The following is a 19330-nucleotide window of genomic DNA, read 5'->3' on the forward strand; positions in this document are numbered from 1 at the left end:
TCCCACAGTGCTTAGCAGGCACTGGAGCATGGCAGAAGATCAACACAGCAGTCAAACTGCACTCCCCTCGTTACCCAGTTTTTGATTTGCAAGACGGGCAAAAGTACCAGTTCCGAGTGTATTCTGTCAACATGTACGGCTCCAGCGAGGCCTCTGCGCCCTCTGAGCCCATCCAAAAGGTTGATGAGTATGGTAAGGGCCGGGACCAGTGCACAGACATTCAGATACACTGTCAGCAGAGTACAGTACACACAAATATGACTAGATTTTTGTGTTAACAACTGCCAGGAAGTGATATGTTTTATAAATAATCATTGTTCACTCCTGTATTCTATTACAGAGCTTAATAGCAACCTCATAACCCAAAATCTTCTCTTAGACCACTGTTAAAGACTTGAAACTCAACACATGTAATGTTCTAATTGATTTGAACTTTTGTTAAAAATGAGTCACTGTATGTTGCAGGTACTGAGCTGCCGATTGGTACGTACAGTTTAATGGAAATATAAAAGTAATGTTTCACACTGCTGTAACGTCACAAATTTGTTCACTTTTCCACTGTTTGTGTGTGTTTTCTAACCATGAGTGATGGGCAGAGCACACAGGAGAAATATTTGTATACAGTTCTTTGTACTGTTTGAAATACAGTATCAGATGAACAAGCATTATGATATAGAGGAGAAGATGAAACTTTGTTTTTCTTTTTGTTTTTTTTAGTAACTTTTTACATAAAGTGCAGCACATTAGAATCATCAAAATTCTTTAAGGCCAGAGATGTACTGGCTTTTAATTATGCGCCTGTGATGGCCGCCTCGCGTATCCTGCGTCAGTTTGGAGCGTTGGTCGTGCACGTCGTCAGAAATTAACGCTACATGCCGCAAGATTCAATACGCGCATGAACAGTAGGGGCGTAGGCACGTCAGCAGCGACAACAATGGCGGAAAGTTTTAAATACAATTTAATAGAAGGTCGTATCTAGACAGGAACCCTAGATTTGCAAAACTCTTGCTCTCTGTTACGATGTGACAACGCTGGTTAGGTTTAGGCACAAAAACCACTTGGTTAGAGTGAGAGAAAGATCATGATTTGGGTTTAAATGATCACTTGAAACATGGTGTACAGAGTATGTGAACACTTCACACTTCAAGACGCAGCCGGTTGTCTTCAAGAACAGGTGGTTAAAAAGCAAGTACATCTCCAGCCTAAGATGTCCTTCCTTCATTAAACCTGACCGATCTGGTGCTTCTTGTATTTTAAATGTCTGATGTCTCCTTCTGAAAACAGTGATGCATGAACACAGACTCCCATTGGATCTTTGAATGTTTGAAACATTTTGACCTGACAAAGATCCAACCTGGGAGTCTTTCAAATCATGTCCCCTCTGACGTCACGTTCTGACCCAACTTCCTGTTTTGTTCAGAACTATGTATGCTCACTTAAAGGTTCACGTTTTTTCAAGTCTATCTTAAAACAACACAGGTCTGCTCATATGTACATTAAAAGGGATATTAGAGGCTGTAATCATTCCTTCTGTCCATATAGAGATCTTAAAATGAGTTCTCTCTTAACTGAGAAACAGTCCTGGTTCTGTGCAAAAATGCTTTTTAAAGGTTAGATGAAGACAAAACGAGTCTTCAGCCTTCTGAAATAGACAAATCACGTGGGTATCTTCCAAGGTCAGTAATTTTAGTTTAAAATTCCCTCTTTGTGCTTTGCTGCTGCAAAGAAACAGAAACACAAAGCGGTTAAATTGGCACTAAAAAGATTAACTTTGGAAGATAACGACTTCAGACCGCTGAAGCCTCATATGAACTTCGGTTAAACTTTGATTTCATTTTTTGCACAGAACAAGAATAATTGTAAACAGAGAGACCTAAAAAGAGAAAAAGAGACCTTTTTGCAGCCAGTATGGACACAAGGAATGATAATAGAAACCACTGAACAGTTCAATGTACATATGGACACGTCAGGATTGTTTTAAGATAAACTTTTAAAAAAGTGAACCGTCACAACGACGGCTAACATTTCATTGAAAATCACCACAAACCTTTTAAGTATTGCATGTTTCACACCAAAACTGGCAGCAGTGGCAATAATTTTATGACCTGCAGTACAAGATGTGGAGGACATAAAATGCACAGATCAGACCTGCAGGAATATTTACAGATAATTATTAGTATTTCTGTTGTTGGAGAAGCAGATAGTATGGATGAGGACTGGTTCACTGCTTCCAGGAAGTGTAGGTGGTAAAGTTGGTTTAATACATCTTATGATTTTCATCTTATTCTCATATCTCTTGGATAAAATAATATTATATCTCTGCATATTTTGTGCATATTACATTTTTATTTGATAATGTCTGACAATTTAATGTAAATCATAAGTTTATGTCCAAAATGAGGAATCTACCTTTTTCAAACAGCAGCTACAGTTAAAGCAAAGTTACATTAACTTGTATGAAAAGACCATGCATAACATAAACAGACAATAATACTTTTGAATGTGTTTTTCATACCAAAGAAGGTTTAACTATATGTATCTATTACTATCTCTTTACTGTTATTGTTTTTAACTATCTACATATAATTTTGGAATGCAACTCCTCAACATTGATCCATTTTTAAACACATAAATTGAGGGATAAAGATGTACCATTTATTGGAATCATTAGTATTAAATATCATTAATTAGTAATTAATCATGTTTTCTTTCTCCCCCCGGTGACCAGGCGTCCCCTCTGCTCCCGGCCAGGTCATCGCCACCAGGAACACAAAGTCGTCTGTGTTCGTGCAGTGGGATCCTCCCAAACATCTGAAGCACCTCGTGGGATACTACATTGACGGCCGCGCTGTCGGATCCAAGGAGTGGTTCCCGTGCAACAACAAACCCTTCAAACACACCAGGTGAGTGTCGGAAAAGTCTCATTTAAAATTAAAAACAAAAAGACATAAGTTACATTTATAGCTTGTTTTTTGAATCACTTTAATATCTTTCTACCATACATAACAAGTGGGTACAGTGACTTTGACTCTCACTGTTACAACATTAGCAATGAAGTGATTTGTGCTCTATTCTTATTGTGATTCATTGTGAATTACATTGAGATTTTACATGTTTTCACCTCAGTTTGTCAATTTAACAGCACAGAATTGAATTAATACAAATAAAACTGTTGTGTAAGCAATTTCTGTAGAGGAGTTTTGGCACAACCTAATGTTATATTACGAACTTCATCATTAATTTCAAAACAAAAATCTCTACCTGTAAAATAAATCGCCCAAGGCTGAACTCATGAATGTTAAAGAGCTTTTACATCATACATCACCTCAGCACCAAATGTATACTGTGTTCCAAAATGATAACAATTAATAAATAAAGTCATTTGATAAAGACACACAAAATGTCTTACTTGTGAACAGCGCTAAACCAAAGATGTTAAAGAAGGAAATAATGATTTTACAGCACAACACTTTACTGTAGTAACTGTTTATTTTATTAGTTTTAAAGATAAACTGAATGTGTGTTTGTGTGTCTCAGGTTTGTGGTCCATGGCCTGACCCCGGGGGAGACCTACGTGTTCCGTGTCCAAGCTGTCAACGTGTACGGCCTCAGCGACGAGTCTCAGGAGTCCTCTCCCATCGCTGCCGAGCCCGCCCTCGGTAAGAGCGACATCACATTCATCATAAACACACGTTTCTAATAAGTGTTATTGTGGGGTGATTGGGTTAAAACGGTGCTTCATAATGGCAACTGATAAAAGCCCATAGAAAATGTCCCTAAACAGTATCCCCTCATATTTAGTCTCTATACCACATTTCTGAACCACAAATCTATTTTTCATTCATAAATGCCTCATCAGTCATTAATAAATGGATGATTAATCCTTAATGAAGCTTTCAGAGAGCAGAAAGAGTGTAGTTTTGAATAAATACGGGTCAAATTTACCCTGGAACACTCTTTATGTACAAAAATGTGCAGCTGCAAGTTGAAATATTTCCAATTTTGTATATTCTGGGTCACTTTGGGAGAAGTCATAAAATTCCTGGCTCATAAAGAGAGGTGTTTAGGTTGTTTTTACTGCTCTCAAATGTAAAAATGGGTCTAATTTGACGAGAACAATATGTATGTGTAAATCTGGAAATTACCACAGTTTCTCTCATTTGACGTTCTTTATGGCTCATTCCATTGTTCTGTCTAGGTGGGGGGTTTCAATATGGTATGTATTAAATCAGATGCAGATGAGGGTTTTTTTTCTCCCACTTTACTCACACACTGTTCCCACTTTGCACTTTCACTTTGCATTTTGTGCTGTAATCACAGGACTCCAAAGATCACATTCTGCTTCACAAAACATTAGTACCAGGTAGCTAAAACTACAGTTATTCAGCACTTAACATATCCAGATAGTCATGTTTTTAAGAATACACCGTGGTGACGTGGTATGACACATATAAATAGTTTAAAAACACAAATGCATGAAGTGCTTAGGCAGCTCACAATCACTCAAATCATCCAAACACACAGTTATTTTCTAATTAAAAATTATTTTGCAGCTCTGTATAAGGGTGAGTGTCTAAAATGTGAAGTAAATGTATTGTAAACATGAAACTCTGTGATTCAGCAACTCCCAGCGCTCCTTTCGGCATCACCATGCTGAGCTGTGACGGCTCCTCCATGACTATTGCCTGGAAGAGTCCCAAACACTGCGGCGGCTCCAAGGTCACCGCTTACTACGTCAGCGAGCGTAACGCCGACTCTTCACACTGGAAGGAGGTCAACCTGACAGCCATCAAGGAGAGAGTCTGTACTGTGAGTGGAATCAGACAATCAGACAGGAAATAAACATATAAAACTGACTGATATAATGTTGTGTATGAGTTTAAACTTAACTTGCATAAACAAAAAAGTCATCAAAGTCATCCACCACACATCGTTGTATCTGATAATCAACCTCACACCACTTTCTTTGTATCTTCAGGTTGAACATTTGACGGAGGGAACCTTCTACGAGTTCAAGGTCCAGGCCGCTAATCTCGCCGGTGTGGGCTTGCCCTCTACTCCCAGCACCCCAATGAAATGTGAAGCTTGGACCATGCAGGAGCCTGGTAAGTCATCAGCCATCAATGCTTCTTAAATAATACTGCGCCATCAGATTTCTATCTTCCTGTGTCCTTTCAAGTGTCATATTCACCAGAATACTTATTTGCTTCCAATAAATGTGTCATTGGGCTCTTTGGGGTTCCCAGAAGAGTAAATTACCACTTTTCCAAAGAATAGCAAATTATTAAAGCTCTAAAATCTGCATTAAGTAAGTTTGTTTAACTGTCCTTTAGAAGATGCTGTAAATGAACCATATATGCACATGGTTGTCAGTGTAATCGATCAGTTATTATGGCTGAACAGTAACCTGCTCAGGCGCAATAATTGGCTTTTAAAAAATCTATTTTTCACATTTTCATCTATTGAACATTGGAGGATGGGGCTTACAAGTAAGTCACCTGTGTCACACTTTATTGATAAGAGAAAGGAGAATATGACAAACGGATGTTGTTGTGACTATTATGTAACATAATTGTCTCTTTAATGGACAATTAAATCTTTAAAAAATGTAGAAATTCTAAGGAAAACTTTCATGTGACCGATCACAATATACAATCAAACTACAGATAGAAGTGTGAGGCAGGCTGTCTCCTTTCTTTGCTCCCGCTCATGTTTTTTTTTGTTTTTGTCACTGACAGGTCCACCTTATGATCTGAGCTTCAGTGAGGTCAGAAGTCACTCCCTGGTCCTCCTTTGGAAAGCTCCAGTCTACACTGGAGCGAGCGCAGTCACCGGATACCTGGTGGAAATGGCCAAAAAGGGCTCATCAGAGTTTGTTGCCCTAAATCACGATGCCGTGAACCACCGCTACCTGCAGGTGAGAAACCGCCCGTCCAACTGAATATAATACTGTACTCAAACTGTTCCTCCAAATACCAGAACCTCCTCCCAAACCCCTGTCACAATATACATGTGAGGATGTTTTCCGTGGTTTCCTGCAGGTGAGTGGTCTGGAGGAAGGTGAATCCTACGTGTTCAAAGTTTGTGCGGTCAATGGAAGCGGTCATGGGAAACACTCTCAGCTGTCTGAGCCGGTCTGTGCCAAGGCTCTTCCAGGTAACACTGCTAACATCTACTGCTACATGTGTTGGATTTACTCTGCACCACACCTCTGTATGTTAACAAAACACCTGCTAGCATTTCAGGAATTTGAATTTGAATATTTGGACATTAACATCATTCTAGCTTCCAAAACACTGACTGAGAATTGGCAGTGATTGGGTTAAAAGGTGTAGACAGCAATGCATCTTGCTGCTGATGTATGAGCTGAGACCAACAAATGGATTATCGATGTTTACTGGAATTGTACCAGTCAAATGTTTGGACGTTCCCATTCACTTCAATAAGAAAGTGTGTCCAAACTTTTGGTTGGTGCTGTATGTCATCAGAATAATGAAATGAAAGCCTGTCCTTAATCCTCACAAAGAGGTCTTTGATGTGTTCAGAGGATTTATATTTATTTATTTTAAGAAAGCCATTAAAACACCAACTTCCCCAAATTGTAGTACTTGAAATATCATTGGAAAAGAGGCGTAAAGACTTTCAATTTAGCTGCTACAAGATGCTTTGTTATCAAATTTTGTAAAAATTTATACCACAACTTGGTGAATAATATGAAAATCTTAAACTGTTCAATTTATAAGGTGCAAAGAAACACACAGATTATCTCACAGCTCAGTCTTGATGGATGTGGACCGAATATTAAGCTGATATCCATGTTCACAGGCACCAAGGAGATTGTGGCCGGTGTAGATGAGGAGACCGGAGACATCTTCCTGTCTCTCGAGGCCTGTGAGATCTGCGAGACCTCCAAGTTCGTGTGGTCGAAGAACTACAAACCCATTGGCGACTGCCCCAGGGTCGCTGTCACAACGGAGGGCAGAACGTAAGCTCGCTGTTATCTTCTCGACACATCGCAAATGCAGAACTCAATGTTTATTTGACTTCACACAGGAACGATTTTCATGAAAGAATGAATTATTCTGCTGCACAGAGGCACTTTTAAGGTGTTAATATAAGAAGTCATCAGTTGAAGACAAGAGACGTTGGTCGTCATGCAAAAACATTTTTGTATTCTTCCCCTAAAACTCGTTTAAAAGACTTTTTTTCTGCAAGGTTTGCTCGTACAATTGTTCCAAATTGGATTCAACAAACTCTCTTAATTGCCTGAATTTGTTGTTTACAGCACATTGTGTGAAATTAAAAAAGAAAAGAAAAGAAAAAATGAATAATTAAATAAATAAATGTGTTTGTTTCTCAGCTCTAGAATGACTTTCACCAACCCCGATAAGGACGATTTGGGCAGATACTCCGTGGTCGTCACTGACACAGATGGAGTCTCTGCCAGCCACACTCTGGCTGAGGACGGTACGTCATCTAGTTAACAAATAATTTGTAATAAACAGCTACAGAATACTAACAAAGCAGATTTCAGAATTCTTTGTGGTCGGCTTGTTGCTCATGTTGGTTTTGTTGAATCTGCTCTGCAGCCCTGAACACCATGCTGGAGCTCAGCCATGCCATCAGACATCCAAGTGAGTGTTGTGGATCTTCAGCAGACTTGTCGTATCTGTTAAATCAACACTATTTCCTCAGAATCTAATCTTTGTGTCTTTCTTTTTTGTTTCTGTGCAGTTATTCCTCTGAAACATGGTCTGAACTATGAGATTCTGGAGAAGGGACACGTGCGTTTCTGGCTGCAAGCCTACAAACTGTCCCCAGACGTGTCCTACAGGTTCATCGTTAACGACAAGGAGGTCACCAGCGGCGAGGTAGCGTTTCAACATTCATACTGTCTAAGTTTCAAAATTGAAGTGTAATCATATGAGAGTGTTGTGTTCCCTGTTTTGCACAACTTATCCCTAAAGCTACAACACAAAACTTTGCACCTTGAGGCAACGATATTAACCTGACACGCTGTGTTTCCTGCCCTCCGAGGCTGAAGGTTTACATTACTTGATGACACTGTTACCTTGTTGTCAAGGAATCCAAACAAACACAGCCAAGTCAACCCTGTACAACAGTACATCAGTCAGCTTTTAGTCTTAATTGTCCTTCAAATGAAATGCTTCAGGTAAAATGATCTCATGACTCATCATGTTCTTCTTTTTCATATTTAACTTTGCTGACTACTTGTTTTCTTATGTTTTTGACCAATGGTAAAAGTAAAGATGGAAACCAAAGATTAAAATGTAAAGCAAACATGGAGCCTGTTTTTCAGCTGTAAATTCATTGACAGGTCTTGAACACACAAGACTAACACTGACCTAATTTTCTAGAAAGCAACTAAATGTAGATTATTAATGTCCTCTGAGGAAGACTGGTCGATACATGTTGGTCCTGTTTTTATCATGTTGCCACTATAATAAAGGTTTTTTTAAAGATCCCCTCCAGACATGTATTATTAAGACATAAAAATACTCTGCTTGGCACAATAATGTGTGTCTGATTTTCCTCCAAAAAAGTATAATTACAATGTTAAAATCCTTACAATGGCAATATATCTTATTTCAGAGGTTTAACTGCTGGACACAAGACGTCTCCTACGTCACTGTAAAGTCCATTCTTGTTTAAGTTGGATGCTGGACCAGGATTGACTTCGAAACTAGTTGAGATGTCACAAATCATAATTGAAATCTGGTTTTCAGTGAGCAAAGATAAACTTTCCACATTCAGCAGGTGAATGTGGAAACAAACTCTACACATTTATCATTCTGCACAATGAAGCTCAAACATCCAACAAGAAGAAAAACACATTTTTGAGTGGAGAGGGTCTCGTATGTACAGTATACATACAGAACAATAAATATTTTCCTTTTTTTCTTCTCAGGGCCACAAGATCAGCCACGATGTGTCAACAGGAATCATCGAGATGACGGTGGATCTTTTCACCAGAGCCAACGAGGGCACATACACCGTCCAGATCCACGACGGCAAGGCCAAGGCCCAGAGCTCCCTGGTCCTGGTTGGAGATGGTGAGGGTTTTTCTTCAGCCTCACATTACTGTCATGGTTTATCAGAATGTCATAAAAATGGAGGGGTGTGATACAAGCATCGCTAATTTATTAGGAATAGTTCATGTTTATGAGAATTTGTTGTGCTTGAAATGTTTTTTTAACCAATTTTAATTTTTTATGATTAAGGGAATTGGCCTCGAAGATCGAAATAATTCTCAACATTTATGAAATCCCCTGTAGTATTTCTTAAAGCACACTGAGATCGTCTTCACCTGAACCATATGCATATATGTTTTACTGAAAGATGCCTTGTGGGGTTTTCTTGTAAACAAACAAAAGAAATGTTTCCATTTAGTGTTACTCTCCAAGATGCAGTATGTGAATCATTGTGGTTGAATGCATTTCCTTCCTCTTAAAACAACTGCAAAGCTGATTTTTTGCCTTTACTGGCACATTGCTATGTTTCTTTGGGCATTAAAGCCACCTGTTTCAGAAATCTGTAACTGTAAAATCTGTATCAGAGAAATAGTTGGCAGGAATTTGCTCTAATAGAGGTCAAAAACCTTTAAACATTGTTGTACAAGTAAGCATACTTTAGCGGATGTACAATCATAAAGAGAAGTAAATATACATACATTTATATAAGACTGTGTTGTGTGTAAATGCTGCAAATCTGGAGGAAAGAAACTAAATACTTACAAATTCTCTGGAGATTAGATTTAACGATATAATTGTGATATTGCAGTTAATCCCAAACAATAAAATCACTTATTTTTGTTGTGGTCTTTAAATGATTTGGTATTTTGACAGGCAGAACATACTGTAACAGTAAATACTGAACATTAAACACATGTTGGATTTTTTCTCTTTCAGTGTTCAAGGCTGCTCTGAAGGAGGCCGAGTTTCAGAGGAAAGAGCACATCAGGAAGCAAGGTACCGATACAAACACAGACCAGTAAACACTGAGAGGACAACCCTTCACCAATAATTATATATAATTGTGTTTGCTAGTTAGCGGGATATATAAAAAAGCTAAAACATGAAAATTAAGCCATTGTCCAGAAAATAATTGGTTAATCTTTGGTGTGGATTTAGGGTTTATTCACTTGTGATATTTTAAGATATTAGAGTTTTTAACATTGTGACTTTTACCAAATTCGAGTAGGCGTCTCTGCACTATGTGTCCAGATGTCTCCTGTTTTTGGTTGGGTGGACTGACATGTTTGGCATCGGTACAGGTCACCGCGACCCGGCGCTCATTCCAGGTCATGGTTGCCTGGCTCTGTCACTCTCATGAATAGAGACAAATCTGGCATCTGTATCTCATGATTGTCTGTCTCTTGTGAGAGCCAAATATCTAAATATATTTATGATTAAAATGACAGATTTAGAGGATTTTGCAGCCTTGGTAGAGATATGTGTTCTCTGCATGCTTTCTAGTTTTTATTGCCTTCATTGTTGCTCTTTATGTTACTTGGACTAATATCCACTTTATTGTCCTTTCAGGTCCACATTTCTCTAAGTATCTGTATTTCACTGTCACTGAGGATTGTACCGTTATGCTCGAATGCAAGGTAGATTTATCTTATCGCTCTCACTTTTTCCACCTTTTTTTAATCTCGACTTTCTTTCACACCCTGCAAAAATCAATCTAATCCTTTTGCGTGCTGTTTGTGTGACAGGTTGCTAACGTGAAGAAGGAAACAAGTTTCCACTGGTACAAAGAGGACGAAGAGCTTGTTCCAGAAACTCCTCCCAACGTCATGTCTGGAGCCTGTGCTATTCCCATCCCACTGGTATCTTATATGTTCATATTAATCATCCGGTTATCGCGCTTGTCGGAAATCACAAAGTTCATAATCTTTGTTTTTTTTTCTTTTTCAGTTCTCCAGAAAAGATCACGGCATTTACAAGGCCGTACTCAATGACGACAGAGGAAAGGACACGTCTGTGCTTGACATTTCAGGCCAAGGTACGCTTTTATGATGCTTATTATGTGTTATAGTAAGCATGTTATACAGTATTTTACATTTAATACTTTGTCTCTTTTGATTCGCAGTGTTTGACGACATCATCAACGCCATCGCCCACATTGCTGGTAAGGTTTGATCAGCTGACTTGTGCATCATCTCAAACTTCTGATAGGATGAAATGATTGTGTTTGACTGATTTGTTCATTTAAAAAATGCTCCAGTTTGAACCGCCCAAGTGTGATTAAAGATAACATGTACCTGCAAGTTTTTCCTCAGGTACTGCAGTGAATCCAGTATTACCTCTGTGCTGCATGCAGCTGTATCACAACTTAGCCCTGAGGTGTGACTGCCTCTACTTACAAAGAATGTTAAAAGAGAAAACAAATTTAACCTTTAAACAATGACCTAAGGTACTCTTCGGTTATGTATTTGAAAGGTCATTTTGTAAAGAGGTGTGACGGTGCATCTAATGGCTTCTTCCAGGATGTGGGTGCTGGCCGAAAAAATCCTATAGAAAGGAAAAAGAAGCAACTCCCTGTAATAATTGGAACAACACATGCACAGAAATACTCCAAGCATTTTAACACTTAAAAAGCTGAAATAAGTGCACAAATAGTGCTCTGGCAACATAAGTATAAGTATACTGGATGCGTGTGGCCTTTACTGGTTGCACAGGCATGTTTTTTGAGTCGACCTGGCCGACATACATGACAGTAAAAACATGTTTATTTTGAGCTGTTTGTTCCTGACCGTACGTTTATGTGTGTTTGTTTGTGTCAGGTGCGTCTGCCTCTGAGCTGGTGCTGCAGTGTACTCCAGAGGGCATCAGGCTGCAGTGCTACATGAACTACTACACAGAGGAGATGAAGACCGTCTGGAAACACAAGTACAGTTTAAATGCTTTATTAACTATAACCGGATTCAAATATTTACTTTTGCAGCTGGGATGAGAGAGAGAGTCTTGCCAGCTGTCTTGTGTAAACCAGCCAGTCATAACTCCCTAACAGTTGCCAAATATATCAGTATCTCCCATGGGTACCAACTTCTGATAAGTCCTTTTATGAAGGGTTAATAGGCATTAATTAATGGGTCAATAAATCATTTACTAATGCTTTATAGATCATTTATAAGCCAGGTTGTGGAAAATCTTCCTCCAGCATCAAACTTACTTTGTAAATTTAGCTCTGTCTCATCATGAAGACCCTCCGATGACATTAATACCTTCTAATATCATCATGTCTGCAAGTATAAGCATTGGTTAGTCATTTATAATGGGTCTTTAATAATTAGTCTTGAGTTTCTCAGTTTCTAATAAGCCATCAGCAAAACTTTGTCAGTCACCTGCTATTATAAATTATAGTAAAACATTTGAGGGGATATCATGCACATTTCCAGGTCTATATTTATGTTCAGGGGCTCTGCTAGAATATCTTTATATGATTTACATTATATATCTGACGTGAAAGAGGAAGTAGACGTAACTTTCCAAACGAAGCATTCAGAACTGGTTGAAGACCTGGCTTTTGACTTTCAGGGATCATTTTTACATACATTAACCTCAAGTTTAGGAACTTTAACCAAGTTTAACATCCAACATTGGAATAATATATAAATCACAGATTGCATGTTATGTCTCCTTTAATGAATGGTTTTTATAGTAATCAATCAAGTCTGCAGTTGTAAATGTCAATTAGCTGTTTATAAAGGGCCTGCAGCCCTTTTCTACTAGTGGTCAAACTGCCCATTGGAGGGTCTTCCTGATGAAGTTAAAGCGTTAAAAAGACAAAGAAAATTTGGTGCTGGAGGAGGATTTTCCACAACCTGGCAACCTAAATGTTATTCTTCTGATTGGCTTATAAATGATCCGCAAAGAATTAGTAAATGATTTATTGATAAAGCCATTCATTCTATTTATAATCCCTTATAAAAGGTAGCTTATCAGAAAGTGGTAGCTTAATACACCTACAAGATGCATGGAGAGTGGAAGAAGTCTGAAGGGGTGAAACTCCAGCAACACTTGTAGTATAAAGAACAACTTTATTATGAGACATCTGTTTGCTGCTGCTGATGAAGCCCATGAGCTGTAACGCTGAAATTTAAGATGTTTTAACTGACCAGCCAAAACACGTTGGTGTCATATTAAAGTTGTTCTTTATACTGCAAGTGTTGCTGGAGATTTGACCTCTTATCAGAAGAAAGTGGTTCCTCTTATCAGCATCTTCATATCTGAGCTTGCTGATTTTTGCAACCAGGGACTGGTACTTGATCAGTTCATCAGGAAAAAGCTTTCGGTCAATCGAGGTCGAGGATTAAAAATAATTTCCAGCCTTTCAATCCAAAAACATCTACATCAGCAGTGTCAGGTATTTTTGTTTGGAGACTTGGCTTCTGCTCAAGGCTCATTTAAAGGGTGATTGTATTGTAGTCACCTGACACATGTACACCAAAAGTACAATAGTAAAACATGTTCAACCCCATTAGTTATGACAGTTACACACAGTGAAATCATCACTGAATCACAAAGAGCCAAAGACTTAAATCATATATATGTTGCTGTTCTGGCCAATCAGTGACATTACAGCAGCTGTTTTCTGTCAGCTGTCAAAAGCAAAACACCTGAGTTGATTGATTATTTATTAGTTGTTTTTTTAGGAAATGTGACACTTCCTAATTAAGCCACAGTAAAAACTGTTAAAACACATTGCTGTAAATGTTTTGGCCTGAATGTCTTAAAGGACGGGTTCACAGTCAGGTGCCCAAGTGAAGATTAAAAACTGTTATTTCTTACTGTAATTATTCAATCTGTTCATACTGACCATTTAAAGGTGACAAAAATGTATTCCAACGTTTACATCAAGTTTGAAGTATATGAGGCTTCAGCGGTCTGAGTTCATCAAATCAAGAGAATATCTGGAAAGTATTTTTAGTATAAATTTCCTTCTTTTTGTTAATTTCCTTACATTGCTACTGGAAAAGGAGGAATTTTATACTCAAAGGACATTAATTTTGGAAGATGTCCACTTTATTTGACTAACTCAGACTGCTGAAAGCTCATATAAGATTCAAATAATCTTTTGAAAAATTTTCACACCTTTCATACTGTACTTTTTTTTACCAGTGATATTTTTCTTAATATGGTAGAAATACTTCATTAGTTGTGGCACTGTTGAATTTAAACACATCCGTCCGTAGCCATTGTAGCGGACACATTTCATTATATTATCAGTACGAGTTTAAACTGAATCCTGCGGCCTGTGATGTTACACCCTGCAGGGAGAGTAAGATCGCCTCCTCTGAGAAGATGAGGATCGGTGGCACGACGGAGATGGCCTGGATGCAGATCTGCGACCCATCCGACAAGGAGAAGGGTCACTACACCATCGAGATCTCAGACGGCGAGCAGACATACACCAGGACCTTTGACCTCTCTGGACAAGGTAAATATAGACGATTCTTATCACAGCAGCCATGACACAGTACAAACACACTTTAACTGCGCTTATTTTATTTCAACAAGCGATGAGGATATCCATTTTTTGTTTACTTTTTCTTATTTTATGACTCTGTAGATAGATTTGTTTTTAGTGTTTTCTGAGTTATAATTTTTATTTTATTGACTTTGACATGGACTCATAAGACACCAAAAGCACTTTTGCAGTGGTGAAATATTTGTCAGTTATAACACAAATAGCTTTGTCTTCTGTATCAAGCAAAAGCTTTTTTATAATCATTCATCCCAATCAGCTCATCAGAAATAAATTACGCTAACCCTAACCCTAACCCTAACCCTAGCCCTAGCCCTAGCCCTAACCCTGGCCCTAACCATAACCCTAACCCTAACCCTAAAAAAGGTGCATTTTAAGGGTAACATGGATTGTAAATGGTAATGCATTCCTCAGTTTAAGTTCCAGGGCAGCAAATGCACGATCATGTTTGGTTGCAAGTCTAGACTTAGGTACTTAAATAGTGTACGCCCTTACACATGTGTTTTAGCGTGTCATAGTTATAGCTTGGAGCTAATCCATTTTTACGTGTGTGTGATTAGAAGAACTTTGAACTGTATTCTGGATGCAGTGGGAAACCAAAGAAGGGAAGCTAAGATTGAGATACTGTGCTTTCCTCTCATGGTTTTGCACATTGGATAGTTAGAGATATCCAGACAGGGTGAAATGAAGGCATGAATAACTTTCTCAAGGTCAAAAGTAGACAGAAATTGTTACATCCCCTTGGGGGAACTAAGGGAAATGGCAGCAGTAACACGACAAGCAAACATTGGAGAAGTCAAAGTTGGAGTAGATAAACTCAGAATTTATTTTAGCTATTTACAATATTTAAAAATACACAAAGTTCTCAAAATGTCTGGGAGGACAAGACAAAGCGGTTGTGCCAAACTAACAGAAAAGTCAGTAAAACACAACTAGGCCTCACTAATAACTATATTTGAAAACAAAACACAACAAAAGACCTAACTTACTTATCTATAAAAATGACGTCACTAAAACTGTTATGATGGGGACACCAACCAATAAACCCAGTGTGTCTAACAACGTTTAACTACGTGAGTGAAAATGTTAGTACCCCAACTTACCTACCGTCCTCAACCTCCCACTATATTTGCTTTAACAAGTCTATCTGACAGTGAACCAACACTTCATACAGACAGACGGAGAAAGGAGAGGCCCTCACTCTCGAGTTCTGCTCTTTTGTAGAGGGCTCTGGATGGTGATTGGCTCATTCAAAATCCGAAAGAACCAATGAGTTGTATGACTGACACGCACAGATGGAAACCAATTACCTGAAAGCACCTGGATAATGTCCCCGAGTGACGTGTGACAGAAATGGTTTGATTTTAGAGATGCTTCTCCTCAACTGTAAAACTCTAGTAAACTGGTTTTCAAAGGTCAGATCTGAATCAGAAATTACTCCCAAATTTCTGGCACATGGCCAGGTATCGGTTGGCATGAAGTCAAGTTTACCATTATACCATCATATGAATAAAAAAATATGAAATAGACTACAAACAACATATTTTCTCGCCGAGGAGACCAAGAAAACCAACCAAAACTTTTGGCGACTTTAAGAAGAACGAGTGTGTTAATGAGATTATTTTTCTTTTTGCAGCATACACCGATGCCTATGAGGAGTACCTAAGACTTAAGTAAGTTATTGGACAATATTAATACAGTACTTTAACATGAACCTGTAAAAAGTATTTAAAAGATTTTAATCATGCCAACCTTCTCTCTTCCCCTTTAGGGCAGCTGCATTTGCTGAGAAGAGTGAGTATATCATCATTTATTCTATCCACACTGTTAGTGAGAGATTATTCCCTCAGACATTGACCTATTTAGGATGTTTTTTTTAAATGTCATGTATCGGTCGAGGGATAATGTGGAATCACATTGTGGTGATGTCTTTAAAGACCCCTCATGCGACCTCAACAGCTCTGTGAACATTTTCAGAGGAGCTTACTTGCTTTCAAGGCAAAATACAAATGACTGTTTGAAAGTTCATAGAGTTTTTACAGTTTTCCTCCTCCTTCTGCTCATAAACTTGTTTACTTACATCACAGAATGTCTTTTTTTAGACAAATGTATGAATGCAAACTGATGTTTGTGACATGTTCGCTGAAGTAGGTCTAAACAAACATTTTTCTTCTCAGACCGTGGCAGAGTGGTTGGCGGCCTGCCTGATGTGGTCACTATCATGGAAGAGAAGGTGAGACTTTCTCAGAGTACACATGCTGATATGAACCAACAATGTTAACAACATGTAAAACGACATTTTTACAGGTTCGTTTCAGGTATTTTGTTTGCATCACTACAAACAACCACGCAGTAAGGAAGTCAAAGGTCAGAGCTTTAGTGCCCTGGCGGCATTCCTACGAAGCAAATGCTGGAACAAAATGTCAAAACAACATCTGTGGGCGGCCACATGCTCTTACTTTTAGTGAAAAACATACAAAGCAGTAAAAAAATAGAGTAGATGATGGCGGACGCTGAGATGATTCATGAAGAGATCATTTTTCAGTCACAAGCCTCTCATTGGACTTTTTTGTTTTATTGTCAATCATGTAAATTACAAAAATATAGATTTTCCTACATAAACCCTAATGGTGTAATGTCCTACAGAAAGTTTCGGTTTTATGTTCCAAGGTTTTGAGCCTCAGTTGTACTTCATGTTCAGTGCTAATTAGCAAAAGTTAGCGTGCAAATATGCTAAGCTATGTTGTGCACATGATAAAATTATAGCTGTTAAACATCAGCATGTTAGCATTGTCATTGGGAGCATGTTAGCATGGTGATATTAGCATTTAGCCTCACACAGACACTAGTTTGGTTGTAGACTCTTTCCTGAAGGTAGTGTATACCTAATACTTTGATTCAGGATGTTGGCAGAACTCTCAGCAGAGGAGATCTCAAAACCTTAGCAAATACAACCCAAACTATATATTTAGAAGTGTAGATACCACTAGCAGTGGTTTTTTGAGCCTTTAATTGGTTTCATTGCTTTACTTTGACAAACCCACCATGTTAAAAATTGCTGTCTGAATAAATTTTGACTTGAGTTGACTCTCAACCTTCTCCAGTCCCTGAGCCTGACCTGCACCGTGTGGGGTGAGCCGACTCCTGAGGTCATCTGGTTCAAGAATGAGCAGGAAGTCGCCTCCAGTGAGCACACTAAGATCACGTTCGACGGCGGCAAATTCGCCAGCCTCGTCATCAACAAAGTCACTCCCGATGACTCCGGCAAGTACAGCATCAACGTACGGAACAAGTACGGCGGTGAGTTTGTTGAGATCACCGTCAGCGTCTACAAGCACGGCGAGCAGATCCCCGAGCCCAAACTGGGACATCATGCCAAACCGGCCACACCTGTGGCCACGCCTGTGCCACCGAAGTCCCCTGCTCCCCACTCCAAGACGCCTACCCCCACCCCTAAGGCCCACACCCCCGCGTCATCCATGAAGAGCCCAACTCCAGCCTCCACCCCTGTCCCCAAATCCCCAACCCCAACCCCTAAGTCTCATACCCCGACCCCCAAGTCTCCAACCCCAACCCCCAAGTCTCATACCCCGACCCCCAAGTCTCCAACCCCGACTCGCAGCGTCAAGTCGCCCACCCCGCCCAGATTCATGAAGTCTCCCACCCCACCAAGGAAGTAAACGGTGGTGATGTCTGAAGGGGAAACGTCTGCTGATAACAACGCTGATTTATAGCATGAGTGTGAAGCCACGTTGTTACTTTAAGGTTTATTTTTTGACGTAATCACTTTTGAAGTCCCTTTTTCTGAATTGCTGCGTATTCTGGACTACCACTTAGAAAAAACAGGTTGCTAAACCAGTCCTTACTCTCTCTATTCGTTTGGAGAACTAGTTGCAGGATACATGTAGGAAAAAACTACACAGGAGGGACTTTTACAGTGGCTACTAACATACAGTAGATGTCCTTTTCAGATGTTACATGTCCTTCAACTGGTCACTGTGCTGTTGACACAGGTGGGAAAAAAACTAAGAAAAATAAAAGGCCGGGTAGATATTAATGTTCAGTGTTTTTAAAAGCTGCACCTTCCACTATTCAATATTAGTGGAATGCCTGTATCCATTTTTTGTGGTGTTTATTACAACTTTGGTCTTATTTATTTAGTTTTGGTCATTGTTTCATGTTAAATGATGATTTCTGGGAAGCAGCATTTCTAAAAAAAGAAGTCAGATGGGTAAAGTTAAAGTTTTGCTTTACTTTCAGTTTGGTAACAACCTGTCTGTCATGTGGTGTCATGTTTCTTTCCGTATCTGACTTCATTGTTGTGTTTGTTCTCAGTTTTTAAACAAATAAACTTGTGAGTGCAATATTATATATATTTATCAAAACTGAAATAATATGCAAAAACTACAGAAATAAGACCGAAGTGGTAATAAACCAGAGTTATTCTTTAAACTGGACGTCCTGGGAGTTAGCAGGTACAGAGCTGTCTGTCGTCAGTACCTGGGTGGGAAATTAACACCAAATACCAGATTATTTATTTGTTTTCCTCTGAGATGGTTGAGTTTTCCTCCACCTACTTTTCTCCCAGGTAGCTTTCTCTGTTAGTCAGTAGCTCTGTGAATAAAAATAGAGAGGACTATCTGTCTGTCTGTGACATGTCCCGCCTCCCCCCACTCCCAATGCTTTGTGATGGCTTGTAATGGCAAATAAACTTTACTTATCAAACTCTCTTTGTTGTCTTTGTGAGTAATCTCCTCTCAGCCTCACCCTAAGTGTCAGTGGGACGGTGAGGAGGTTATGATTCCTTCTGCAGCAA

At 39.0% G+C, this 19330-nt stretch overlaps 1 protein-coding gene across 7 annotated transcripts in view; it reads left to right on the forward strand.

Annotated features, from left to right (window-relative positions):
* The window catches only part of myom2a (myomesin 2a), a 38241-nt gene extending 18998 nt beyond the window's left edge, over nt 1-19243 (forward strand). For 2 of the 7 annotated variants that reach the window (XM_067585487.1, XM_067585490.1), the window contains 25 exons: nt 9-192; nt 466-483; nt 2729-2903; nt 3538-3659; nt 4199-4216; nt 4622-4809; nt 4979-5105; nt 5739-5917; nt 6042-6156; nt 6826-6985; nt 7361-7467; nt 7590-7634; nt 7735-7871; nt 8930-9074; nt 9930-9989; nt 10563-10630; nt 10739-10852; nt 10941-11028; nt 11116-11154; nt 11810-11915; nt 14303-14466; nt 16151-16187; nt 16286-16308; nt 16692-16747; nt 17619-19243. In XM_067585487.1, the coding sequence (XP_067441588.1) occupies nt 9-192; nt 466-483; nt 2729-2903; nt 3538-3659; nt 4199-4216; nt 4622-4809; nt 4979-5105; nt 5739-5917; nt 6042-6156; nt 6826-6985; nt 7361-7467; nt 7590-7634; nt 7735-7871; nt 8930-9074; nt 9930-9989; nt 10563-10630; nt 10739-10852; nt 10941-11028; nt 11116-11154; nt 11810-11915; nt 14303-14466; nt 16151-16187; nt 16286-16308; nt 16692-16747; nt 17619-18194 (3051 nt within the window). In that variant the 3' untranslated portion in view covers nt 18195-19243. The remainder of the gene's footprint in view (nt 1-8; nt 193-465; nt 484-2728; nt 2904-3537; nt 3660-4198; nt 4217-4621; nt 4810-4978; nt 5106-5738; nt 5918-6041; nt 6157-6825; nt 6986-7360; nt 7468-7589; nt 7635-7734; nt 7872-8929; nt 9075-9929; nt 9990-10562; nt 10631-10738; nt 10853-10940; nt 11029-11115; nt 11155-11809; nt 11916-14302; nt 14467-16150; nt 16188-16285; nt 16309-16691; nt 16748-17618) is intronic. The other 5 variants (XM_067585493.1, XM_067585492.1, XM_067585488.1 and 2 more) reach the window with 4 other exon arrangements.
* Nucleotides 19244-19330: the final 87 nt, after the last annotated feature.

This window comes from Thunnus thynnus, chromosome 3, assembly GCF_963924715.1.
Source record: "Thunnus thynnus chromosome 3, fThuThy2.1, whole genome shotgun sequence".
Taxonomy (NCBI): Eukaryota; Metazoa; Chordata; class Actinopteri; order Scombriformes; family Scombridae; genus Thunnus; species Thunnus thynnus.